Source organism: Eumetopias jubatus, unplaced genomic scaffold (genome assembly GCF_037043125.1).
Source record: "Eumetopias jubatus isolate StellerSeaLion01/CBP00866 unplaced genomic scaffold, mEumJub1_p1.0 scaffold_8, whole genome shotgun sequence".
NCBI classification, from domain to species: domain Eukaryota; kingdom Metazoa; phylum Chordata; class Mammalia; order Carnivora; family Otariidae; genus Eumetopias; species Eumetopias jubatus.
The window spans coordinates 138,050,169-138,077,405 of record NW_028274814.1 but is presented as its reverse complement, the minus strand read 5'-3'; the positions used below and the strand labels follow the sequence as shown (position 1 = coordinate 138,077,405).

The window sequence follows — 27,237 nt, the reverse complement described above, 5'->3', positions numbered from 1 at the left end:
TTAACTACATCACATCAAGCCCTGTCATAACTAAAGTTGAGCACACAAAGTTGAAGTTAAAATTTTATTTATGACCAGAGTAACATAAGATTTTTCATGCTTCAAAAAGAAAAAAAGTCTTAAGCGGATCTCTGGCTTCTCTCTCATTCACAACACATCCCAACCTTGTGTTTTCTGTTCTTAACTTTCTACCTGGGGGAGCTCCAGCGCCTTTGATGGGGAGTGTCATGGGATTTGGCAAGAAACCACATCAAAAATAGCAGCCTCTGAAAGGGAAAGTGAGCAGGGTCCCCGCCAGGGTCACAGTCGGAGCAGCTCCCCGCGTGCGGCCTTCTGCCGCCCTGGCTGACCCTGAGCGCTCCCAGGCCGCAGGCCCTCTAGAGGCTCTGCCTGCCTCACTGCGTGCGAACCCCAAGGAGGCCGGAGCAAGAGACTTTTAAGACACGAACGGAAAGGTTGGACCTTACCCCACAGAATAAAAACTCGGAAAACGGAATTTACACTCTAACTAAAAGCTGCAATCTTGGGCTTGTGCTCCACTTGCCGTTTCTCAGCTGTTCGCCAGTGTGCGGACTCGGCCGGCACCGAGCTGCCGTCCGGGGCCCCTCCGCCGAGGTCAGGCCTGCCGTTCCGGGAGCTAAAGTCACTAAAATTAGGTAATTCCAAAGAAGGCCGCTGAGCTGGTCTTTTTCAAAACATCCCATTCTCGGCAGCAGATGCAGTGCCTCCAACGAGCACCGGCTCACGCTTTACTATTATTCAACAATGCAACAGACGCTTCTAAGTTTTTCTCCACGGTAACAGACGTTTCCACATAAAAATTATAAAATTTAAGTGTCTAGTTTTTTTTGTTTTTTTTTTCTTCCCTCTTTGGCAACTACTGTTGCTTGGACAGTCCTCACCCTCCCCTTCTTATTAGAAAAACCACCCTGACAAAGGGGGCGTGTGGCGCGGGAGCCCGGAGCCCGGGACCCCTTCCCGCCGCCGTGGTCCCTGAGGTAGCTGGCCGCCGGCCGCACAGCGGCCCCCCGACGGCTGCGCCTCACCTCCCGAGCAGCCACGCCCCGCGGTGGGACTTGCACGCAGCCCCCGAGGCCGCACAGCCCCACGGCTCTTCAGGGTGCGGGAGGGGTCAGCGGGAGAGTTCCCCCGCAGAGTTCTCCGAACATTCCTCATCGTTTGGGTTATGGCACTGTGGTTACAGAAGGCTGGTTTTCAAGTTGCAGATTTTATTGGTTTTAAAGATTTCAAGACCCTCCAGCATCATCTGTTTCAACAACAAAAAGAAGGAATACGAAAATGTTAAAATTCAGCTTAAAGGAGGGTTTGCAGAGGATCTCTAGTTCAGGAACTGTCTAGGGCTCTTCTCCCACGCTAAACACTTTCAAAGTGCCCCCCTCCGGAAGCAGCCACCGCCGCCCAGAGACATGGCTCTGGGACTCGTACAACCGTCAGGAAATCTCGACGCACAGATGTGGCCCTTTCCCTTCCCGGAGGACCGGGGGCGGGCGGTGGCCACCCGACGGGGGGGGGGGGGGGCACGTCACCACGTGGATGGCAGGAGCCCGCCGCAGGGCAGGGAGGACGGCAGCCGGCCACACTCCTCTGCGCTCTCCAGCCCCCGGGGACCCCGAGGGCTTCCCTGAGGACACATGCCTGCCCGGGCTGCTGGCATCCGGGGATCCCCTGGGGCCCCACTGCCCGGGGGCGGCCCTGAAGGGGGAGCCGCGCATACGCAGCCACAGCAACACCACGGGCCCTGCCTTCTTCACCATCACAAGTGACCAAGCGGCCCCAGACAGGGCGACAACAAGCGGTGGGAAAGGGACCGGTGGGAAAAACCACCTGTCCTGGAGCAAAACGATCAAAGCGCTCATTTCATTTTTTTCATTTTCATTTGCTTACAGATATCCCCACTAGCTGAATTCACACTCCAAATATTTGCCAAAGACCGGAAAGAACTGTATTCGAAACGCCAGGGAAACAGCATCCCCCCCTACAGGGCTGTGCGTGCCAAAGGAGCTGCTGCAGAGGCGGCCCGGAGCCCTCCGGAAGGCCCCCTCCCGCCTCCCCCTGCCGCCAGGCCCACTCAGCGGCGACACTCTGCCCACGGCACGCGGCGTTGTCCTTGCTTCTCCAGCCGGGCGGTGGGCGGTGAGGGCGGTCTCCTCAACTGTTCCTTCCGACTCTGTTCCCTGCTCCTCGATTTCGTCCTGGTTGGACCTCCTGGATCGATTTCCGCCGTTTTTCTCATGCGTTCATGTTCATTTTCAGTCTTTATCTTTTCAAAAACTTCCTGGGACGTTCTCAGAATTATGTTGTAGCCTTTCGGTTAAATTTTTATTTTGAGAGCGTTACCGTTAATTTCTGGGAGCTCTTCTTTTCTGACTTACTCTCTTTCAGAGCATCTCCCCTCCCCCACCCCCCTGGCCATGACTGTGATCTCTCTTCAAATTTCTAGAGACACCAGGGGCTTCCCTGGGTATCTGACTCTACTCCACTCCTGAAAACAGTGGGATTGAGGATGTTCAGATAACAGAGTTAACTTTTTATTACTTTAAATAAGAAAACATAAGCAAAATGCCCTTAAACACCTCTCTGATAACCCACTAAGAATATCTAGGGCTATGAAGCATGTCACATGTCAGGTCCCTGTTATTCAACATTTAAATGACGCCCTGGGGTGGGGGGTAATGTTTGAGCAGTGCTGGGACACTGCATTTTCCTTCTACATCATGAGGAACATGTGCTGTTGAAACAGTCTGTTGAGGGGCGCCTGGGTGGCTCAGTCGTTAAGTGTCTGCCTTCGGCTCAGGTCATGATCCCGGGGTCCTGGGATCGAGCCCCGCATCGGGCTCCCTGCTCGGCGGGAAGCCTGCTTCTCCCTCTCCCACTCCCCCTGCTTGTGTTCCCTCTCTCGCTGTGTCTCTCTCTGTCAAATAGATAAAGTCTTAAAAAAAAAAAAAAAGAAACAGTCTGTTGAAGACACAGAGATCGCTGATGAAGACAGAGAACACTGAAAACTGAGCCAGGTATATAAAAAAGATTTCCACCTAAATATACCTTCATCAAATTTGAATGTGAGAAAAGAAAAAGAAGATCCTAAAAGCTTCCAGAAAGGAAAGCAACGGGTCACCTACAGGTCACAGAGACCTGAGCTGGCAACAGACCCTCTCCCAACAGGAAACCAGGACACGTAAGACAGCGGAGTCCCTCGGGGAAGTAGGAAGCACAACCCCACACTCCGACCGTGCGTGGAGAGTAAGGACCACGAGAAGACACCTACAGACACCCCGGGCCTTGGGGAGCCAGCCCGCCGCACACAGGGCTGTCACAGTCCCTCAGGGGCCTGGGCAGGAGAAAGAAGAGGCAGCAGCGGCCCAGGAGGGAGGGCAGCTTGGGCCTGGAGCGGAGCAGAAGGTCAGGGTCTCGGGAAAGGGGGGCAGGCGGTATGACTGAGAGAGTGCTACAGTAAAACACCGTGAAACGTTGATTTTTTTGGACAAGGCAAACAGAAATCTAGAAATGCCTCAAAAAATAAAAGGCAATACCAGCAACTCCAACATGCAACAAGCAAAAAACGCATTTGCCTTTGATACTGAGAACATCCTGCAAACGACTCCGGGCCCGTTAACTCGGCACACGAGTCGGTGAACCAGGAAAAAAACATCTGCGCTGTTTTAATAAAGTAAGTGCTCTTGTTTCCAATTTTGAGACAACCGACAGGCAGACCGGGGGGCTCGCTGCGGCCCGGTCCGTGACCACGCATCCAGCACTGCCCGCAGAGAAGCGGCTCGGAGGGGGGAGTTGGCTGAGGGGGCGCGGCAGGCAGGGGCCGGTGCAGACTCAGGAGTCCCACCCGCGACCTGGGCAGCTAGAGATGAGGCGCCCTGGGCCCCGGAGGGAGGCCGGGCTGGGTGAGCGGCACCAGATCCCCTCCCGGAGGCCACAGGCCTGACCCACTTAGATCATCGGTTTCCGAACATCTCAGTCTGTGACGGAGGGAACAAGAAACAGGATTTGAAGTGTTTTTTTCTGGAGACTGAGAGGACGTAAGTCGGGACAGCGGGCAGCCCTGAGTGCCCACCGGCACTGCTCGGGGAACTGGCCGTGATTGAGTGGCAGGTGCGCTCCATGAAACCGGGTGACCCGGCGGGCGTGCTGCTGGCCTGGTGCGCGACCCCCAGCACCGAGACACACTCCCAGCCGAGGCCGCGCCCGCCACCCCGCCAGCCCCCTGACCACGCGGGGGGCCCCGCTGCGCAGAAAGCACCGTACCCGCGTCCGACCGGCGGGACCGTTTGGAGACTTCCATTCCATTCTCCTCCAGCTTCCTCTTGGCGCAGTCCTGACACGCATTCCCTGAAAGAGGAAAACCTTTACTTACAAGCTGATCTCTTCCAGAATCCACCCTTCAAGGACCCGTTTATAAATCTGACTGTACTGAGGCGCCGGCCCGCGACCCATGCCAGACGCCACAGGGGACGCTTTGTCCCAAAGAGAAGGTGGATGTGGGAGGCACGTGTAAGTGACAGCGTGACTCTAATAAAGGTGTCCCTCCGCAGGGCAAGGAGGCAGAGATGGAAAGCGGAGCGCAACACTTGCGGGGTCCCTACACTGAAGGCCGAGCACCGGGTGGTGCCCAGAGGCCCCTCTCCCCCTGCCCCGCACCCTGCCTGACCGAAGCAGACGGCCTGGCGCCGAGGTCCCGAGGCCACCGACAGGAGGACACCGCCGTGACCGAGCGCAGTCCTAGCTCGTGATTCGTTGACAGCCAGAGCTGAGCCTAGCGACAAGAACCTTCACCTTGCCAACCAGCAGCACGCAGAAAAATTTTATACAAAAGCTCAGAACCTTTGCAATGAACATTTTGGAAGGGGATGGGACGAAGCTACTACACCACAGACCCCATGGTAAAATACGAATCGAATCTCGTTCGGATTGCCCTGCAACTCTTGCTTGTGGGACGGGAAATCATTTTCAGGTGCCAGCACACAAGCCATGTTCACGCTGCGCCTCCCCGCCGGAGGGACACATTTTTAATCCCTCCACTGTCGCAGGGACCATCCCGAGGCCCCGCTGGTCCCCATGTCTGGTGGGGCCGGGTTACAACAGGCTAGGTATTTACTGCGAGAAACACTTTCACGATTCTACAGTGGCAGGAAGATAATGGAACGTGTAGGCAAAAACCAGGCTGGTAAAAATCAAGATCTGCTTTACCCAACAGTGTGGTGCTGTCCACTCGGTCAGCATCTGGAGAAGAAAGGAAAACAGTCAGCAAAACCGAGACTTCGCAGGCTCTTCGTCCTCAAGCCGGAGGAGGGGATGGCGCCCAGGTCTGCTCAGAGAGGCAGGGCGACAGTGACCAAGAACCTGGATGCCAGCTCGGGCATGCCGGGGCGGGCCACAGGCCAGCGAGCGCCCCCCCTCCAACCAGTGTCAGCGTGAGGACCGGGAGGTCAGCGCGTGGCGCAGCTGGGCCAGCCTGGCACACAGGGAGAAAGGGCACCCGCTGTCACAGTCATGGCTGTCAGTGCTGCGACAGCACCTCTCCAGTCAGGAGAGGTCCTTCACGAACGTGAGGACAATGTCCTTAAGGACCCAGTCACGGATTATAAGTCCAGAAGATCTTTCGGCCCCGACAGCTTGTCAGATCCACTCAGCTGCCAGGGTCTGGGAACGCGGCCTCCGCGGGGCCAGGAAGGCACCCAGGGGCCCGCGCTCATGCGGGTGTCCATGAGGTCCTGGTCCTCCAGGGAGCCGTGCGTGCAGTGGCAGGAGAGGCCGTGGGTAGGGGCAGGATGGGGAGCGCCTCTGCCCCACTCCAGAGCCAGGCCCGGGGGCCTGTCTGGGACACACCGGATTCCAGTCCCAGCTCCAAAATCTCTGGGAACTACCTGGGCAAGTGATTGACATCTCTGAGCTCGTCTCACCACCTGTCAACTCACCTGTTAGTGGCCATGGATACTGAGACTGACAATGAAGGTCTCAAGGAGGGGAAACTCAGAGCGGAGTGTGGCCCAGCGAGCGTCCGGCCCGGCTCCTTCTCTGCCTCAGAAACGGACTAGTGCCCTGACTCTACTCTCCTCCGTGGAGATGCAACTTGAGCCGGTCCACAGGCTAACCCCTGGCAATTCTGACTAGGACTAGTGGGGACAGACGACGCTACTGGACCATGTGCATCCAGTTACCCGTGATCTTGGCACCCTCTAGTCTTCGAGGTCACAGCGGGCACATGCAGTGGCTATGTGGCCGACCCAGTTCCCCTGCCCGGTGCAGCAGGGCTCGGTTCTTGTTGTAATTAAATCCAGCCAGTCCAGGGGTGCCTGGGTGGCTCAGTCGTTAAGCATCTGCCTTCGGCTCAGGTCATGATCCCAGGGTCCTGGGATCGAGCCCCGCATCGGGCTCCCTGCTCAGCGGGAGGCCTGCTTCTCCCTCTCCCACTCCCCCTGCTTGTGTTCCCTCTCTCACTGTCTCTCTGTCAAAAAATAAATAAAATCTTAAAAATAAATAATAAATCAATCAATCAATCAATCAATCAATCCAGCCAGTCCAGACCTTTCCAAGTCTGCCGTCATCCATGTTTTATGACCCCAAACTTAAAGCCATTAACTGCCCTATGTCAGGATGACCAATTTAAAACCTGCTCCATTATCTTGGTCATTCCTGGCAGTTCCCCAAAAGCTGGGCCCAGGAGAATTACTTTAATTACTTAAAAAAAAAAAAAAACAGAGTAAAGATGTTATGTGCAAAAAGATGTAAGTCTTCGTGAGACCATCTGTGCCTCTGCAGTTTTAACTTGTAAAACGCAGTGAGGGCATGAGGGCGCATGAGGACTCTGCACTTTCCCAGCTTCGGTGTCTCCCCTGCAGACACTGGCAGGGCGCTGGATCCTGGCTAAGGTAATCGGATGCAAGGCGAGTCATCTGAAATGGGAATAAACTCGGACTGCCGTCGGCACAGCTTTAAGCACTCACGTCCTGTGAACAGAGGTCACCATCACACCAACTACCCCGGCTTTCTATTTGGCACACACACCTTTTTAAGATCACCAGAGGGCTCGGGAACTTAGTGGTACGGAAGTTACATCTCCGTTTTATTTTACAGCATGTAAATTGTATCTCAAAACAAAAAGGAAAAACCGGAAAGAACTCAATCATTCTCGTACCTGGAAAGGTCGAGAAAGAAAACCCCTACCTGGACTGCGCTGCCTGCAGATCTGAATGGCAAGGTCCTGCACGTAGCCAGGAAAGTGGTCAAAACAGTCCCCATAGGACACGACTTTAATCCCATGCAAAAGCATGTCTGCTTGGTGCTTAAAGAAATGGTCTTCATTCTCCTTGAGCACGACCATGTAGTGCTCCAGCTCCACCTTGTTGGGCACCGAGTACAGGAAGAGGGCCTGGAAGATCTGGTCACGAAGGGTCTCTCCACAGCCCACAAACAGGAAGGACTTGGTGCGGTACAAGTTCTGGAGGACTTCCTATGGAAAAACCAATGAAGAGCCTGGAACACTCATCCTAAAGACAGCGAGATCCTTGGCCCGACCGCCAGCTATAGGTTACACCTTTAGAAGGTGGCTCAGTGACAGGCCCTTCCCACTAGCCACGCCGGGGACAGAGTGAGAGAGGCAGCGCGCCCTCCAGACGTGCTGTTCACGTCAGCCCAGCGCCGCAGGCGAGCAAACAGAGGCCCACGCTGCACGGACATCCCTGCTCGGTGCTCATGGGAGCCCCTTCCTCTCCCAGGTGGGAAAACGGGTGCAGATCCCAGTCAGGTCCGGTGTAGATGTGCCTCCAAGTGAGGAGAGCCTAATGCCCACCCCACCCAGCCAGCCGGCCACCCATCCTGTGGTGCAGCCCCTCAACTCAGATCTTCTGGGGCTATGTATAATTTTAAATTCTTAAAACACGAAATAAGGACCTTCCATTTGTTTCTGTTCAGAATCGTGCACATGGAACACTCGGGAACTGGTGTGTCTCCACGGATCACAGGCGGGAGCCGGGGGGCTGCTGTCAGGAGAACAGGGTTTTCGGGAGTGAGGGCAGAAGAGCTCAGTGACCCAAGGGAGCCGGGCAAAGGGGGTGGCAAAGATTCAGGGGGCCACTCAGGCACGCAGCAGAGAGTCACCGCTTCAGACATCCAACACCTTAGCGAGAGGGCCCGTGTCCACCCAGGCCTCTCTCAGCCCCCAACGGCGTCCAGTCACCCGCCGGGCCACAGGTGCGCCCCAGGCCGGGATCAGCACAAGGACCAGAGCGCCGGACCCAAGATGACCAGGGACTCAGTGAAGATACCGGGGTTTCTAAATGCGCTAATAAAAGACTTTACAAAAAGCTGAAAAGCAGCTTTTCCACTCTTCGTCTTCTCCAGGATATCAAAAAAGCTTCCCAGAGAATGAAGTTGTAAAATGAGGTTTTGAAAGCGAGAGAGATTGCCATGCAGAGAAAGGAGGTGCCTGAAGCCGTGCGCACACGCAGGCGGCGGCAGGAGCTCCCCGAGCGAGTGCGCACGGTCGGTGCAGGGCCCCGCAGGCCGCCCGGGGCAGTCGGACTCAGCGCGTGAGCACGGGGCATCCGGCCGAGGCGCCAGCGCCTGGAGAGCCAGCTGCGAACAGGGCCAGCTGTGTGCACCGCAGGGCGGGTGGGCCTAGAGGCCAGGAGACCGCCCGGACGGCCACCAAGTACCTAGTGGCCACCACGTCCCAAGGGACACAACCAATGCCTAATGAAGGCAGGCCGTACCATTACTTCTGGGTCCTGTGTGACATCTTTATACCCCGACGGGTCCAGGACCAGCCCGCAGGGGTCTGTGTACAAGCCGTGAATATGAAGAACGCCGTACTTGATGTGCCCTCTCGCCCACTGAAGGACCTGTCAAAATCAAGCCAAGACAAAGGGGAAAACCGCGTGTTACTTAAAACAGAAGAGGAAACTGGGTGCGTGGTCTTTCCAACCGACCTCGGAGAGAACAGGGAGCTGCCTCGCTTCACAATGCTACCTGCAGAGCCCAAGCGCCAGCGGGCTACTGGTGCTGGTGCTCCGGTGGGGCCGGAGAGCACGGCGGCACGGACAGACGGCCGTGCGGACACCACCTCTGGCCCCCGACACCCAACACACCGTCGGGACTGGTGACTTTAGGGGGCTGAGACGACCCCTTCTGAGGGGCACACTGTGCTTTAACGCCTGCTGTGTGTGTGTTGTGCTTACACCCAGAAAAAAGAGATACGGAAAAAAAAAAATAACCTATCAAATAGCTCTACGCCGATTTCAAGCTCTAGAACAAAAGTCCTTAAAAAGAGGCATATCCCGCATGCTGCAGTTTGTCCTCGTGGTACGACCCAGACAGATGAGCCGGCCGGCACCTCCGCCACGAGCCCCTGACAGCCTATTTCCAGAGATGCTCTTCCCAACAGCAAGCAGGCCTCAAAGAAGGGACCGGTCTCAGGGGTGGAGAGCAGGTGTCCCCTCACGTGTCACTAACAGCTCAGGAGAGGGTGTGACTTGCGGGCTGTCCCACAAGCACGTGGCCATCCGCCAGACTTCTGCCCAGCTCTGCAGCGGGGAAGAGCCGCGGAAGAGAAGCTCGGGGTCTGCGCCCGCCGCAGCCGCACTCTTACTCGGGGCCTCGAGGGGGCGCCATCTCTAGGCCTTGGGGTCCTGCGAGGAGGGTGGGAGACCACCCTCAGGGCAGAGCCGAGAAGTGGGGGAGGGAAGGGGTGCCCGGTATTAGTAAGGACATAAAATCTTGAAGCAAATAGCAAAGGACACAGGTCACAAAAGAAATACAGTCAATACCATGAAATCATGATCAACCTTAACAAGGAGAGAAACAAAAATGTAAAAATGTTCACCAATTTTCACCTCAACGGGGGAAATGTGTTTTGTTTTCTGGTGACACCATGCGTTCGCAAGCCATGGGAAGGGGATACTCTCCCATGTGGCTCATGAAGTTTTAAACTGGCTACTATCTTTCTGGAAAGCAATCTGGTAACATATCATCTGTCTAAAACACTCGGGCCCTTGGACCCCAGAACTCTTCTAGGAATTTACCCTAAAGAAGTAAACAGAAAGACAGGGAAGCATAAGGATTTTCACCATAGTGTTACTTATTATCAAGGAAATATGCTAACGATAACAGAGGAAGGCTGACAATTATACTTTGGTTTGATGATGACACTGCCATTTACAAACATGCTTTTTTTTTTTTTAAAGATTTTATTTATTTATCCGACAGAGAGAGACACAGCGAGAGAGGGAACACAAGCAGGGGGAGTGGGAGAGGGAGAAGCAGGCTTCCCGCGGAGCAGGGAGCCCGATGCGGGGCTCGATCCCAGGACCCTGGGATCATGACCTGAGCCGAAGGCAGACGCTTAACGACTGAGCCACCCAGGCGCTCCTACAAACATGCTTTTAAACACAGCTTAATGACAGCAAAATGCTCAAAGTATAATATTAAGGAAGAAAATCAAGATAAAAACGCTACACATGGCATATGGCACAATCCCGACTTGCGAACGAGGGGACGGGCCCACCCAAGCTTCGCAGCACTAGGACCAGGGGCGATTTTGCTATCGGGACTCTTCTTGCCCCTAGCCGTCCCCCACCCCGCACACACACACCTCGGGCCTGTGAGGAGTCCACGCACACGAGCAGCCCGCGGGACAGAATGCACAACGAAGACAAGGGTGGGCGGTGAGCAAAGTCCGGAGTCGGGAAGGGCTCAGGGTCACTAACTTGCTAGAAAATGAAAGCTCAGTCCGCCTCCCAAGCAGCGCAGACACCGCCCACCCCCCCACCCCCGCCAGCCCCCCGCCAGCCCCCCCGCCAGCCCCCCCGCCAGCCCTTTGCCTTCTCCCTCCCGGCTGCCTCCTCCCCCCCTCCCGCCCGCAGCCCGCACCTTCGTCTTATCCTTCAGGTCCAGAGACTCCATGGGCTTGCTCTGCTGCTGCCCGAAGAGCTCCAGCAGGTTGTCGTAGTTGGTGGTCAGCACCATGGTGCCCCTCTCCATCAGGCTGAGGATGGACTGCAGCACCAGCGGGTTCTGGATGTGCTGCTCCAGGTTGTCGAAAATCTCCATCAGGCAGTCCTGGAAGAAGTTGGGCTTGGTGTCACCCGTACGCTACAAAGAAGTGGAACAGAAGTTACTAAAAACACCCTCTTCTCTGCAAGTACCGAGCACCTAAGCAGCAATGTTCTGGTGCTGGTTTAGAAGAAAGGAAACCCTGACTCGTCGAGTTAATGAAACCCTGGGGGAGGGAGACAGACCGTGGACAAATCGTAAGTGATATGTCGGTAGCGGCCAACGCTACGGGAAACAAAGCCGGGTGCTGCTGGGGGCGCAGGCTGGGTGGGCCGAAGGGCACCAGGGAGGGCCTCTGGTAGGGGGCGTCTGAGCAGAGAAATGAGGAAATGAGGGGCCTCTGAGAGCGCGTCCCAAGCAGAGGAAAGAGCAAGTGCAAAGGCACCGAGGGAGCAACAGCACGGGTGGGTCCAAGGGTGAGCAAGGGGCCCCGGTCGCAGGAGAGGAGTGTGGGTAAGGTCAGCAGGTGAGGCGATCCGCAACCAGATCGTGTGAGGCTCTGAAGACCACAGGGAAGGCTTCAGATCCCCCCCCCGCCGCCCCCCCCGCGCTGCAGAGGTCCGGGTGTAGAGGACATCTCCAGTTAGGGGAAAACCAGCATGGTCTCTACTGCTGAGAGATTCGGCCTCTGGACGGAGCAGCTGAGCTGCTTCAGGCGAGTGGCGGGGACCAAAGCCTGGCTGGGCCGGGCTCCCGAGGACAGGTAAGCATCGGGCAGCAGCAAATGCTCACACCTGTCGGGGGGGCCCTGCTGTAAGGGGGGGAGTGGGCTGGAGGCTGGCTCGCGGGGTCAGGCGGTTTCCCGCGCCCCAGGAAGCCCGAGCCTCCCCAGCCACCCCGCCAGCGCCAGCTGAGAGGTGGACGGAGCCAGGACTGTGCACTGACACCAAGTACCTCGGCCCGCCCTCAGGACTGTCCGTCAGAGGTCACTCCGTCCCCGTGGAGGTCGCAGGCCACAAGAGCCTCGTGTGAGCACTCCGGGCTCTCCGCCCTCCCTGACACTCTCGAGTCCCTCCCCAGTCCTGGAAACCCTTCCCTCGTTCCCAGTGGGCCCATCAGCAGGAAAGCCCCACACCTTCCTCTTCTTATATGAGGCGCCGGAAACCGGCCCTCACCATCCCCGAGGCCCTCACGCCCGCCGGGCCTGGGAGGGCAGGGGCGGATGGGGCCCGCCGCCGAGTCTCCCCAGCGGTACTCCTGGCACAGCCCCTACCGGCCTCCCCATCCCCTGAGACGGCTGCTGTGCATCGTGGCCTCCCCCACAGACCTTGTCCCACCTTGGCCACCCAGCCTCCGGTCACATCCCACGCCTATCACTCCCAAGAGCGGGGCCCTTCCAGAACTTCTGGCCCAGGCTCCCACCATCTGACCCTGCAGCACCCCGGCTCCCAGGGCTGCCCCAACCCCGTCAAGGCCAGCACACCACCAGCTCGGCGGCCCCGAACCCCGGGGGTCTCCCCGCCAGCCCCACTTCTCCCACTCAGCAGCCGACACCCCACAATCTGTCACCGCGACCACCTCGCCGCCCTTCCCGCACTTTGCTGGATTTCCTGGCAACTCGGATACAGCGCCGCCCAGCCCGCCCCGTGCTCCGCCTGCTCAGCGTGGTGCGGGGGGACCCCAGAGTCCTGACTGGCCTTGCTTTAACTCCCGCTTAGCAAGTCCTATGTGAATGGGAGCTCTAACTGGGTTAAACAAGCGCCAGCCTCGCTGGCCTCTCTCTGAATGAAGCACCTCACCTGAATGTGCCCCCCCACCTGCCCCTGGCGCTGCCCAGCACCCCCACCCTTCTGTCCACGGACCCGGCCCCTCCTCCCAAGACAGGGCTCAGCAACCCTGTCCATAAAGGATCAGAGAGCCACTGTTTGAGGCTCTGTGGGCCTCAGGCTCTGTCACAACTACTCGACCCTGCACCCCAGCACGAAAGCAGCCACAGACAACATGCAAATGACCCGTGCGGCTGTGTACCAGTAACTGGATTTACAAAACGGGCGGCGGGCCAGGCTTGGCGGGGCTGTAACCGGCCAGCCCTGCCCTAGATCCCAGTTGCCCCGTATTAATAGAACACCCCCACGTGGGAAAGCTGCCGGGCTGAAAACCCTTCCCAGGCTCTGGGAAGCTGGGTACAGCCACGTGGTCGATGTGGCTCCCTCATCAGGCCCTGGAGGGGAGGAGGCAGGAGCTCCGCTCCGTGTCCCCCTCGCTGGATAGGCACACCATCATGGCAGGAGCCAGGGGGGAGGCTACCTCACAACACGAGGCGGAGGCCATGCCATGAAGACAGCAGAGCAGCAAGACAGGGCCCAGGCCTCCAACACTGGCCACCCACCTGCTCTCCCGCGGCTGCCAGCCAGATGCTTACGTGGGAAACAGAAACGTGATCACGTGGAAGCCAATAGTGGGGGTGTCTTTACGGCCGCTAAACTCTCCCAGGCTCCCTGATGACTGTGCAGACTCCTTTCCATGCTTTCTGTGAAGCGTCTCCAACACCTTCCCCCACCACCCACCCCCCCGAACTCTCAGAGGATTGCTGTGCTTTAACAAATCTAGAAGTAGCGAGCAGAAACCCGCCACGAGCCTCTACCACGTCATGTGGCTTCCCGGCGGCTGACCTGGCCAAGCAGCTGCCCGAGGCGAACCCCCACTCCTGCACCAGCGCCCGACTTGAGGGCATCCCTTGGTGACGGTCTCCTGTACATCCTCTCTACTAGATCACTTCCACCTGCAGACAAGCAGCTCTAACTTCTCCCATCCTCAACAGTTTGCAGGAACCACCTGTCATCTGAAGATCCGTGGATGGCCTGCTTACACCCAAAACACACTTCGAGGACACCCCTCCACTAACGGAGTATGAAATCCTGCAGCACGGCGACATCGCAGATGCCCCCGCACGGGTTCAGGCCCCGGCTAGGCTAGCAGGGGCCGCTTCAGGAACCGCCCCCCCACCCCCGACACCCCAGTGCGCCTGGCATCACCGCTGCTGAGACAGGTGCTATTCTAACGGACTTGAAACTTCCGGCTCATCAGCCTCCCTCTGCCGAGAGCTGCGCACAACAGAGGCTCGTAGAAGCGTGTGTGTTAGAGCCACAGGTTCACCGACTCAGTCGAGAACCATGTTACCCCAGGGAACCTGGAAGCGACTGTCTGGAAAAGACTTACAGGGGACATCTTCCGGATCAGATCGTGCGCGACCACCAGCAGGTCCCGGTCCTTCGTCACCTTCCGGCGGAACTCCGCCACGTCCCCCGGGTGAAGGACCTCCAGCTGCTCAGCAGCCTCGATGACCGCCTCGATGCAGCCCCTCCACGAGCAGAGAGCGGGGATCCCCGGGGCCACGGCGGCGCTGACGCCCGTCCCGATGACCAGCAGCAGCTCCTGCGGCTGCTTCCGGATGAGGCTTTTCAGAAACTTTCTACTTAACACAACGGAAGGAGAGAACAGAAGTCAACACGTAAAGTATCGCAGCCACAAGGAAAAACAGTGCCTAGGAATATCTGTGAAGTGTGAGGTCAGACATGGCCACACGCCCTTCCCCTACCGCACACCACCGGACGATAAAGCCTGTGCACTATTCTCTTCTGTGTATTATTTTACACGTTCTATCCTCGTTCCATTAAGGACCTGGGGACAGTTGTGTCTTACTCATCTTGAGGCCCCCATGGTGTTAAGCACCCATTTAAGTGATATATATGGGAACAAAAAGCTATCAATTTTAATTCCTTTGAAGCTGCCAAGAGCCTGTAAATACCAAGCATGATGACAAAATGATCCCTGCTTGCAGTGACAAGAAAATTCCTGGCCAAAGCTGGTTTTCTGCCTCTTACACACCCGAGCCCCTCCCAAGCTAACAACTCCTGTGATCTAGCAACACTTTTAACAAGAACCAACCGTGGTCCACGGAGGGTCAGAGAGTGCTCGCCAGTGACTCCTGGCATGCCTCGTCTCAGACCTGACTCTGGGACCACATGTTGCTTGGAGACCAGGTTACTGTCACCTCTTTGGGCAAAGAGAAAACTGCCTTCTGGAACATTTCTCACGCTGAAGCAAAGGGTGGCTGCACGACCCCCGAGCTTCCCTCCTGACACAAGGTTCTCATTCCATGCTCACCTCTACAGGTGCTAAAGAAATACAAGTAACACCGAAGGAGACGTATGACAGAGGCCATCTACCTGTGTGACGGTGTAGCTGACTTTATTTACCTGGATTTTTGTTCACTTCTGTTTGTTGTCTTTTCCACTGGATCCATCTGTAAATCCTAAAGAGAAAAATTAGTCAGAAGTGACTTCCATTTCCCAGATAAAAGTTCTTTTATTATATATATTATATATATGAAGAGAGTTCAAGCTGCAATTAAAATCAAAGGTCCTGGATCTTTATTTAAATTAGAATACCTAAAAAATGTCATAGACAAAACACAGACTTCGTAAGCCACTGGTCCCTCCAACCAGGCCAGGCCAAGCCTCAGAGGCAGATTCTCCACAGCTCTGCACTGGACAGAAAAGGAACAAAAGGGAACTCGCATCCCACCTGGACGGTGCAGGGCGTGCAGTGGTGGGTGTCCCTTGCCACCCCCTTTATGACCCTACTGCTCCAGAAGGGTTTCCAGTGGGCACGAACACAAATGACTCATCACAGAAGGAGGAAGGGAAGGTGGGCGAACAGAGTGAAGCCAGGAAGCGGTTCCTCAGGAGTGTCTATGTGCCCCGTGGGGTGCGGTATCCTAGCGCAGACGGAGCCCGGCCCCACCCAGCAAGTCTTCCGGGGCACAAGCCCCTTGGCCATGCTCAAATCCAGTCCAAAGAAAGAGTATAAGTAAAAGGTCAATTCTTAGTTTATGTAAAACAAGAATCTTAAACCAGCTAGGTCTCTATTGCCAAACTATCTCCATATTCTATAAGTTTTGCAGAATCACTTTCCTCCAATTCCAGAATATTTACTGTAGACAAGGAAATATACAGAAAAATCAAGCTGAAAAAGCCCATAACCCTACTACCAAATGAGCAAGAACTGCTAGGAACATTTGCACATGGCCTCTAGATGGTTTACATTTTTCCCAACATTTGAGTCCAAAGGTCCAGCCCACTTTTTTCCATGCGTTATAATAAAAGCATTTTCCTGACAACCATCTTTGTGCACAAAGATTTTTCTCTATTTTGGAATTTTTTTTTTAGGAGAGATTTCTGAGAATTGCTGAGTTAAAGAATATAGTACAATATTTCAGCACATACTGGCAAACTACCTTTCAGAAAAATGGTCAGCAGAATATGGGGGTGCCCTGCCTGAAAACCACCTTTCTACATGTGCAGTCTTGTTTTTTTTAATCTCAGTTAGAATCAGGTCACCAAAAATAATTTCCTAGGGTAGGCAAACAAGGCTTAATCACCTTATGGCTTCATTAGATTTTAGAGCTAAATGGGTTCCTAAGAGGGTCCCCTGACAATGTACACACAACTGTGTGGACGCCTGGATGCCTCTTCCCACCCTGCCCTCCCCGCCCCATCCGGTCCCATCCGGTCCAGTCCCGCCCCACCCCTGCCCGGGGGTGGTGGTGGGGGGGGTTGTTCAGAGCTTCCATCAAACTCCCAATGGTGTCTGTGACCTTTCCCCAAATGTTAAGAAATCTCAGTCCACAGGCAAGAAAAATGCTGCTTCCAGATGCCTGTCATCTGTCCAAAGGGAAAGCCTGGCAAAGTTAGGGCTGGTCCTCCGCCTTCACTCCATCCTCCTTCCCGATACAAAGTTACTACAAGAGCCATCAGGGTCAAATCTTTTTTTAACATACTAGATATCTTCTACGGAAAATAACAAATATTGGGGCTTTCCACTACATTAAGAAACCCTGGATGCCAGCCCTGAGATTTCAATGGCTGACCTAACTATTCACCAATCCTCGGTTTTAACAAGCATAAAATACAAATTCTCGCTAACCAAGTTCTGAAAGCTCGAGAATCTCTCCTATGAAAGGTGTTCTGGAAGCTCAGTTCGCTGAGTCAAACAGCTCAGGCTCTGACATGCCAATGGGGCAGCTTTCTTAACCTCCCACTTCAGGACAGAACTTGAAACTCATTCCTACTCAATCCTATTGGACAAGTGAGTATGAGATGCTTATCAGCTGACTAATCCAACTGCCTCCCACCCCTGCCCCCCAAAATCATGCACATCCCTTTGAATAGTTACTCCTGGGAAGGGGCCTTTTATCTCAGCCTCCTCTGCACAGCATTGTATTTTTTAAACAGTCACTGGTCAACCAAAGACTTAAGAAATGGCCCAAACAGCTTCTGTGGTAAAGACCTTTAAAAACCTACCTGTAGTTCTTTCAATTCTTGTGCAACTTTGTGCTCGTGGAGTCCTATGCAGGACTATCGTACAAACTGGAAACGTAAATACTGCATTTGCACATCTGCAAAAGGGTATGAACAATTCAAACTTCTGTGGGCTAGACTTAACTCCAAAATTATGTGATCCCACAGTTTTCCAAAAGAACTTATCCCCATAAGCACTGAACACTTACAGAACAGATCCCAGCTCGCCCTCCCGTGCCGTCTGCTGCTGGCTTAAATGCTCAAACCTCTTTGTCTGCCTGAGCTTGATGAAGGTCAGGAGCTGGCTCCTCAGACGGCACTTAAAAAACAGAATCCCAGGCTCCTACCTCAACAGGCAGATGCACCTCTAGACTTCCACACCACTGTGCACCTTTAAGAATCAAAGTCAACAACAGGGAAGTCCCCAGTGATAGGAAGTCTCCGCACACACAGTGGGATGAGCCGCACGGCTGCCCATATTTAGACATCCACAGCTCATTCTTAAGACTGCATGCTAGAGACACGACCTCACTTCCTGTTCTTCCGGCAGAGTTCACATCAGAGCCAAATCTCACCAGAATCTAGAAAGTACCCCCAAATCGCTCCTTCTTCTGAAACCAAGGGCCAAGGAGATTTCCAAAGCAACTAGTACCAGATGCAGGACGGGCGGCAAGCCTCTGCCAGTCGGCTCCCATACTCAACACTGCTTTGCTAAGCCAATCAGCTTCGCTACGAACGAAGGCAACAACAAAAGCCTTCAGAGACCTTTTAGAAGCTGCATCTTTTGGTTTCCTTGGTGACCGTGCCGTCACCACAGTTCGCAGGCCCAAAGCCAAGTCTTCATAGCAACCCTTTTTTTTTTCCCAAGGACTTATCAGCATTTTCTGAAAGCAAACTCAGCCCCACACAGATCTGTAGAAGCAGTTTCTGTCCTTTTCATCTAAAGCCATGAATAAAAGTCCTCACAGGATGTTTCTGCTTCAAACCTGAGATCATGAGCATATTATGAACTAGCTTCAGAGTAGCCAGAGACTGCCTTATTCTTTGAACCCCCAACATCCAGCATGAAACAAACGTTCATCACCCTGAGTCCAATGCAAAAGAGAATCAACTATGAACACGGCCCTTGTTATTTACAGCCAGTAACACAAAGCCCCCCCCCAACTCCCTAACCCCACTGTATCAGACCGCTCCTGACCTTCCCCTACCATCCTGCCTCCTGCTCATCACGCCTGTGCACAGTCCTGTGCTTTGACTCTGGGGCCAGCAGTCTTGGAACTCGGGCCTGGGAAAGCATGGTCCCGCCTCCCGGGAGGGTGAATGGCCTCCAGGGGAGGGCTGAGGCACACCGTCAAGACACCCCAGCACCCGTCCACCCAACACGTCAGGAGCTGCCTGGGGCTATTCGGTGCCAGTCCAGCAGCCAGATCACAACTCCAGGAGATCCCAGGGAGGCCTGCCGAAGACCCGCGGAACCAGGCCCAGATGCTGATCCACAGAAGTGACCTCCGAAGCGCTCACTACCCTGTTGTCCGCTGCCAACAAGAGCCCAGGGATGGGAAAGGATGATGACAAAAGTGTCAAGAGAAGAGAAAAGGAATGAACAGCTCGACGAGGGCTCCAAACCACAGTTTTGAGGGGGGCGGAGAAAACGTTTGTCCAGAATAGTCTTTATTATTAAATTAGCGTAACAAAAAAGTTAAATTGAAACGAACTGCTTTCTATTACAAACTACACTTTCACTTTTACAAGCACAAACCACAATTTCGAATCTGTGGGGTCCTCAAAAGTATCCTTAGAAAAACCTCTTCATTTTTTTCTCTAAATGGGTTTTATGCAGCGAGATGGGAGCTCTTGAGTTGTGTAACACCTGGTTACTGGGGAAGAGGGCTGAACTTAGATGTATACGCAAAATACACTCCTCTCACACAGCCGGAGAGGGGATGCTGCAAATATCTGCTGAAGTTTCCAGATGTTAGCTTTTACTTCACCTGTAGTCGATCCCCAGAGTGATGGAATGAGATGCTCCCAGAACATGTGGGAAAAGTCTGACACTGGTCACTGTGTGCGACTGTAAGTAACCATGCTTTCCCAGGCACGCCCTTGTAGAACATACTAGCAAGACTACCACCTGCTACTGTTACACAGTAACCCACGCTGAGAAATGATGTAACGATGTGCTGCTCACAAAAGTCAGGAGACTGGGGGAGCGGCGGGGGGACGGGTTAGAAGCACAGTGCATGCTTGAAAATCTGCGTCTCACTTTTGACTCCCCAAAAACTGAACTACTAATAGCAAGAGCCACAAGGGATCACTTCTTACTGAGACACAAAATTTACGGAGAGATGAACCGTTCGCGGCGAGATTAGCACACAAGCCATTTCAGGCAGATCGGGCAGTCCTCGAACTCCCCACATGCGCAACAGGCGTTAGCCACAAAATACGGACAGCCGGACAGGGTTATTCCAGTCAATTTTATGCAGTTACGTTTTGATACTTCATCTCTACGTTTGTTTACATTTTCTCTCCACTGAGAATGAAGTCATGTACCGTCTATAAATTTTGATGAGTTTTAACTTTTTTATAACAGATTTGTGTAGACTTCATGGTAGTAAATGATAAAACAGACTAGTACCTACAAATATCTTACACATTCATGACATACCTAACTTTTTCTGAATGTTTTAGTTCAAAGTTATGCAGCTTGTCTGGTTTTTTTTTTTTTCCAAACTGTCGCAAATCTCAAAATAAACGTCCAACAGATTTACTGAAAACTGTGTGTAAGTGGACCCACACAGTTCAAACCCGTGTTGTTCAAGGGTCGACTGTTACTAGTATTAAGTGTAATCCATGGAACCAGTGTGGTTCCTAAGGACTGGGATGTCCTACAAGGAGGCCAAAATCCAGCCGTTGTACCCTCGCTCCACCAAGGCGGGCCTGGAGCCCTGGGAAGCATAAAGCAGCCTTTCCCGGTGCGGCTCCCCCCTGCAGCACCCTCCGGCGGCTCCCAAAGCTCCTGACACCGACACTGCTGGTCAACTCCGTCCCCTCCTTTTACTCCGATGGGGTTCCCACAAATGGCCTTTTTCTTTTTTTTTTAAGATTTTATTTCTTTATTTGACAGAGAGAGACACAGCGGGAGAGGGAACACAAGCAGGGGGAGTGGCAGAGGGAGAGGCAGGCTCCCCACCGAGTGGGGAGCCCGATGCGGGGCTCGATCCCAGGACCCCGGGACCACGACCCGAGCCGAAGGCAGACGCCCAACGACCGAGCCACCCAGGCGCCCCAAACTGCCTTTTTCATAGCAACCTGGCCCCCCATGTGGACTCAGGGGTGGGGGGGGCACAGAAGCAGAAATCACTGGGTAACCAGAGTAGGCTTCCAAGGACATCCGACAGCCGTACTTCCAAGCCCATATGAATCATCTGGGAGTGATAAAGGTACTTCTGGCGAGTTTGATTAGCATGACTAGGTCCACCTGATCTGGAAACAAGGTGCAAATGGACAACAATCAAGCTTCCAGAACTGCAAAAGAGAGGTTTAGCCCAGAGACCACAACGGAGGCAGCACTGGGGCCACCAAGGGGGAAACACCACCCCTTCCCCAGCAGGGACACCTTTCTGAACCTGTTTCCAAATGTGTCAGCTGTCTGTGAAAACTTCAGGCGAGTCCACCAACCCAAAGATTCTTAATCAGCTGTAAAATGTTTACCGCTATAAACTACTGGCGCAGCGGCGGACCACCCTCAACATCTGGGGGCTTCCAGCTCGACCACATACTCATTTAGCCACAGTTCTGCTTAGACTTCCTCCCAGCCGTTACTAACAAGGCATCTTTGGGACGATCGGTTTTTCTTCAATTTACAGAAAACACAAAACCTTAATTTGAACACATGACAACTGACCAATCACTTTTTAAATGCAGTCAAAATAAGCTACCACAGGGGGAAAAAAATGCTTATTTTTAACAGTTATAACGTATTCATTTGTTTCTTGAAACCAGTGCCTCCAGAGTTGCTTGGGCATATATCCCAAAGGAAGAAAACAACAAAACCTACCACTCATAGGAAATGTCCAAGTCACAGTTTGGTTACAATGGCAACATGAGTTACTGGCATTTCCTGTACCCTTACTCGATTCAGGGGAAAGTACTTGGCTCTTGACATGCATTATCTCACGTAATCCTGTTAAGAACCCTGCGAAGCAGTCCTTACCATTGCCCCTCATCTGTCGAGGCCAACAGCAAACCCAGAGGCCAGTCACCAATGGTAAATACAGTCCTGTGCGCTTTCTCCTGACCTGAGTGCAGCTCAGAACGGCAAACAAATATACCTGACATTTTACCAGCAACCGCGCCAACCACCAGTGTTCTCTGTTTCACAGCGTGTCCATCAGATGAGACACGTCGAATTAACTCAAATAGACACGTTACTTAGTGAGAAGCCAATAATGGTGAGACACACCACCACAAAGGCCAAAGGCAGGCTGACCCACCAGCGTTTAGCCATCCCAAGAAAAATAAGAGGTGTTCTAGAAAGTAAACCTCTAATGAGATGTTAACATTACAGAATCCTAGAGCTGGAGGGATCCAAATGGTTATGGGATGCCAGATGCCCTAATTTTAGAGCAGTGAAAAACGGAGACTCTGGGAGGTAGTGACTTAGTCCCGGCCCCCCGAGGAGTTAGGGACAAGCTAGAAACTCGCTCCGGGCTCAGGGCCCCTAACCTTGCACCAACCTGGGTACTACCTGCTCCCCTGTGAGTCCAAAACTTCCTCTAAAGCACTCATTGCAACTAAGGCACCTCTTTTTACCACCAAATCTTCACAAATAACCATGGCGTTTAGCAGTTTCACCGGCTCCCTTACACGGCTCATTTTCCAGAAATGCTAAGAACAGCAGCTGCCGTGAGGAAGTCTAAGAGGCTGCAGGCAAAACCACCAGCTCCCAACAGTTTTCTGTTTGGTCTAGGCCGGCTCAACACCGCACGGTCCATGCTGACTTCAGCGGGGACAGACCAGACGCGCAGGGCTGGGCAGGAACCAATGCCACCTCTCAAAAGGATTTCACCCTCCCAGCAAGGAGAGGCTCTAGGCTCTAGCAGCGTCTCTAGGAAAGAGCCCAGACTTCGTAGTTCAAACAACCAGGCGCTGGTTGTACTACTTAACACAGGGGTAGGTAACTTACTCTGGGTCTCTCTTTACCTGTAAAAAAAGGAATCCTATCTCAAGTCTCCTAGGGTTGCTGGAAACATTAAAAGGGTAACATTTAAAAGAACACAGCCTAAAACAGGATGCTTCCCACTACACCCTGTATGTGACTGGCTGTCCTTCCTGGATTTAATTAAAATTAAATAAATCTACAAATTCAGTTCTTCAGTCCCACCAGCCTTATTTTAAGTGCCTGATAGCCTCATGAGACCAGTGCCTCGGAGAACACAGATCCAGAATGTTTTCACCACCACACAAAATCCCATGCCCTCGGCCACTGCCTACATCCTCACGACTTGTGGGGACGACGGAGAACCACCCTGCTGCCAGCCCCACACGGTCTCCGGAGGGACATTTCTGACAGGCCGCATCTGAACTTGCCTCCCCTTCAGGGCCCCTAAGTCCAACCTCCAACCTCTATCCTGTTTCTTCTCTTCCTGCCCCCTTCACGCTGCCCCCCGTGCCACGTGCGCATCTCCTGCGTGGCTGTGGGGCTCACGGTGACACACAGACAAGCAGTTACCCTGATGAAGCCCTCGGGACCACCCACCCTTTGGGCAAAAGGACACAACCTCTCCCACAGGGACTAGTAAGTTCCAAAGTCAATTTCCAGGCGGCAGAGTGTAGGCTCCGACAGGAAAGGGCTGAACAGCAGTCTCCGGGGTCTAGACTCGAGAAGCACAGCCATGCTTGAGGAAGCCACAGTCACCCCTGCCACCACCCCGGTCCGGGACCCTCTATCTCTCAGCCAGCTTCCAGACAAGAGCCGCCCCCCTCCGCTGCCACAACCAGCGACTGTTCATAAACACAAAACCCATTTCCCTCCCCTCCGTAGGCCCCGACTCCGTGCCTGCATCCTGACCCCCCTCACCCACCCCCTTCTTTGCCACTCCGCGTCCCAAACCCTGCACTCTGCCAAACTTCCGGATTTCCCCATTCTGGCCTCCCTGGAATCTCCCTCAGTCCTCCCCACAGACCAACTCCTACCTTGCTTCAGCCCTGAGCTGCATCACCATTTCCTCAGGAGGCAGGAGAAGCAGCAATTCAAGAAAGGACCAAGGGCATGAGCCTCAGGGAACAACGGATTCACCCCACTTAGGATTCCCTCTAATACTACCCTGAGGACCTTTTCAATTAACGAAGCAATACATCTCCAGCTGTCCCCCAGGATGGTTTTCTGCTCCAGCCACACGTTTCCAAAATCTGCAATGCTTTGTGGCAATACCTCTACACACACACACACACACACACACACACACACACACACACACACACACACACACCCCGCCCCCCTCCCTGGAATGACTGTGGCAAACGTTTCAACCTCAACCTTCAAGATCGCTTTCCCCCCGCTTCCAAATCCCTCCAGAACACCGCTTCCCGGGAACTGGGCTCCCACCCCAGCTGGGCTCCAGGCCACTACTCGGTTATTCTCACCTTGTGACAATCACCTACTTGCTTAACCATCCCCAGTCCATCCCACCCTCATGGGGCCCCAAGAGCAAGGACTCTGTCATCTCCAGCTCCAGTGCCAATTCCTGGAAACCACCGGGCGTTCAAAAAAAAAAAAAAAAAGCTCCACGAATGAAAAAATTAAGCCAAGGAGACAAGCTCAAAGCCTGATTTGCCCTAACTCCCTCCAGGAGCTCAGATCGGTTCTCTAGACTCCTGCGAGGCCACTGGAGTCTCACCAAAAAGCATTAAAAGTTAAACACTGTCCCTGCTCCAGCCTCAATGCAACAGTAAACACAAATGAAAATGTGGGGGCCGAGATCACACCACCTGCTCGGTTACAAAGGGTCATCAGGTGACCTATTAGATGCCCCTACTTCTTTTATAGGAATTTTCACACCCCAGGGAAGACTGTCACAGACGCCCCTCGGGGGTCCTGGAACTCAGGTTTGAGAAACCCAGCCTGGAGATGAGCCGAACGGGGACTGGACGCTCAGAGCAGGTGGTAGAGAGAGGCAGGGGGGAGCCCCGGGGTGGGGACGGCGGCCCCGGGCTCTGGGAGGTGGCCGGGGGGCGAGGGCACCGGGGGCCTGCGCACCCGGACGGCTGACCCGGGGCGGGCTCGGGGGGGGGGGGTCCCCGGGCAATCTCAGGAGGCCCTCAGGGGGTCCGGGCGTCTAGGGGAAATCCTGAAGGGTTTCGGGGTTCCGGAGTCCTGGAAGTGGCAGGGGCAGAGGTGGCCAGGGACTGCGACAGGGTCTCGGGGGCTGGGGGCACCCCGGGGAAGGCGGGGAGGGGTCACCGGGACCGAAAGGGCTCTGGGCCCGGCCCCCCGGGCCTCCCCGCCCGGCCCCCCTCACCTACGGGGCCAGCTCCCGCCGCCGCCGCCCTCCCGCTCAGCGGTCCACCTCGCCTCCGGGTCTCGGGGCGGCCGCGCGCTCCCCGCGCTGGGCGGGGCGGGCGGAGGGCTGCCAGCGGGCGGAGGGCTGCGCGCGCAGCCGGGGCGGGACCCGGGGCCGGAACCGGAGCGGGAGCGGACGCCGCGTCGCCCTCAGCCGGCGCGCTCCCGGTGGCCGGCCGCGGCGCCGCCGCAAAGTCTTCCCCCGCACGCCCGCCGTCGCCGCGCGGAGGTTCCGCCCCGAAACCAACGGCCCCGCGGAGGCCAAGGCCCCGCCCCCCCCCGGCCGCCGGCCTCGCCCCCGGGAGTCCCGCCCCCTCGGGCTCTCCGGCGCAGACGCGGTGGAGGGCGCGCGGAGAACTCGCGCCTTTGAACCCGCCGGGCTGCGCGTCCTCGCTTCTCGCGTCTGCAAAATGGGCGCAGGCGCACTTTGCAGGCACGCGGCGAGCGTTTCCGTGAGGCCGGAAGCGCCGCTCGGCTGCCGCGCGTTGCGCGGCGTTTGTGCGCGGCTTCAGCTCACCCGCCCCGGGCTGCGCTCCGCGCCCCAAACACGCGTTGCTGGCCAGAGTCCTGTCCACCCGGAGTGGCCGGTCCTCTGCCCAGCCCCGCGCTCTGCTTTTTCAGAGCCCTTCGAACTCAGAAGCTACGCACGCTTGTTATGTTCTCTCTCCCTGCCCTCCACGGGCGTCCCTGGGTCCCCAGAAGCTCGCACGGAGCCGGCGCTTGGGGCCCAGGTGTTGGTGAAGGCCTGAGGGCCCTCCCCGTGCGCTCCCCTCATCCAGAAATGCGCTTCCCCAGAGGCTGAGGGTGGCACCGGCTGGGGTTCGGTCCCCGAGGCCCATGTGGCCTGTCCCCTCTGTGCCCCAGGGTCTGCGTCCGTGAGACGTGGGTGCTGGGGCGAACTCAAGGTCATGCGTGCATGGACTTGGCACAGGAGCACGCAGTCCTATTACTCGGGCGGCCACCTCCTCCTTTTGTCTGCCCCTGGAAGTCAGCTTCCCTGAATAAGACCCGATTGGATCAAAAAACACTTCCTCTGCGCAGCCTTCCCAGATCCGCCCTCCCTGCCCTGCCCGGGCCAGCCGGGAGTTAGTGATTATTTCTTCTCTCCTCAGCATTATTTTTAAAGTTCTAAAGTTGATTGTTAACATCCCCCAGCCCACCCGGGAAGCGTCTGCCGTTCAGCCTGTGAACGTCCGGGGGCCCAAGACACTGCGGGGGACCCTGGCTTGGGAGTAAACAAGGCAGAGGTGGGCTCCCTGTGTGGTGCGGGGCACTCACATGAGCACTTGGTCCGTGCGCCTTCAGTCAGCCCTCGGAGCCTCGCTGTGTGGAAAGCGCCATCATGATTATTGCAAGAGACACGCAGCTTCTCTCAAGTTGTGGGAAATTACTGAGAGGTGGTGCCACCTGGCTGCCTTGAGCGTTCTCGGGGTAGATAAGGGGCTGGCACGGTGCTGGCGTCCTGGCGTGCGTGTCACATGGTGTAGTCGTCTGTCCTAGCCTCCTCCCAGTTGCCATGCGCATGCCCTAGTGTGTGTTGAACAAAGGAGTAAAATGTGTGTGCGTGAAACAACGAGGCTCAGCATCCCGAGCCCAGGGACCAACTGGAAGTTGGCAGGGGCAGAGGTGGCCCTGTATTTCTGTACCGATGGTGCTCTCGTGGGCACACGACAGGGGCTGCCCGGTGAAACGCTGGAGTGCTAGGAACGGACCTGCTTTTGTGTGCCTGTATTCCTTACTGTTTACTGAGCACTTACTACGTGCCACGTTCTAAACCCTTCCTACACATCTTCATACAGTCACCATACGCAGTAGGTATTATTCCCCTTTAACAGACCGAAAAACAGAGGACTGAGAGTACCCAGGGCCAAGCTGCAAAGTGGGTATCTGCTTGGTACGGCTGCCAGGGGCTACCTGGCTACAGACGGAGCTTGGCACTGTCAGGAGAGAAGGCACAGGTCACCGACAGGGTCCCCAGGAGGGGGGACAGAAAAGACAGCAGAAACCAGCCAAAGTCCTTCCATCCTGGAAACGAAGTTGTTGCTTTATTGTGTGGGAAGACCCACATCATAACACGGATGCGCTGCACTGGTGCAAGAAGCCAGACATCCATACATCATATACCCTGGACCACACCTGCTATGGATAACATACGCTGCACACGCACAACCTCACCCTGTGCATTTATGTCCCCGCATTACACATGCATGCTATAGACACTCCAATGGAGAAGGAGCTAATTGTGCCTTTTGGACACCCCCTCCACTATCAGTTTCCTGTAGAAACTTGTGT

The 27,237-nt window shown here is 55.0% G+C and overlaps 1 protein-coding gene across 8 annotated transcripts; it reads right to left on the bottom strand.

Moving 5' to 3' along the window:
• Window positions 1–50: 50 nt before the first annotated feature.
• On the bottom strand, window positions 51–26,385 carry SIRAL2 (SIR2 antiphage like 2). 8 transcript variants are annotated; one of them, XM_028115405.2, is made up of 10 exons: window positions 26,224–26,385; window positions 17,388–17,482; window positions 15,282–15,337; window positions 14,242–14,497; window positions 10,900–11,121; window positions 8,745–8,873; window positions 7,198–7,483; window positions 5,221–5,253; window positions 4,279–4,362; window positions 51–1,267 (listed from the first exon to the last, which is right to left on the bottom strand). In XM_028115405.2, the coding sequence occupies exons 3-10, from the start codon at window positions 15,326–15,328 to the stop codon at window positions 1,248–1,250; spliced, it is 1,077 nt and encodes a 358-aa protein (XP_027971206.1). In that variant the 5' UTR covers window positions 15,329–15,337; window positions 17,388–17,482; window positions 26,224–26,385; the 3' UTR covers window positions 51–1,247. The 8 variants fall into 8 exon arrangements, with proteins under 8 accessions (XP_027971206.1, XP_027971210.1, XP_027971207.1 ...); XM_028115409.2 differs by having other exon boundaries at window positions 14,242–14,494; XM_028115406.2 differs by lacking the exon at window positions 26,224–26,385 and adding an exon at window positions 17,594–18,282.
• Window positions 26,386–27,237: the final 852 nt, after the last annotated feature.

What these genes read in the sequence shown, in the direction of transcription:
- SIRAL2 (XM_028115405.2), bottom strand. Translation starts at nt 15,328, where the DNA reads ATGGATCCAGTGGAAAAGACAACAAACAGAAGTGAACAAAAATCCAG. An exon ending in ACCTGAAGGATAAGACGAAG is followed by an intron (nt 8,874 to 10,899) that starts GTGCGGGCTGCG and finishes TGATTTTGACAG; the next exon opens with GTCCTTCAGTGGGCGAGAGG. An exon ending in GTCCCGCCGGTCGGACGCGG is followed by an intron (nt 1,268 to 4,278) that starts GTACGGTGCTTT and finishes TTGTTGAAACAG; the next exon opens with ATGATGCTGGAGGGTCTTGA.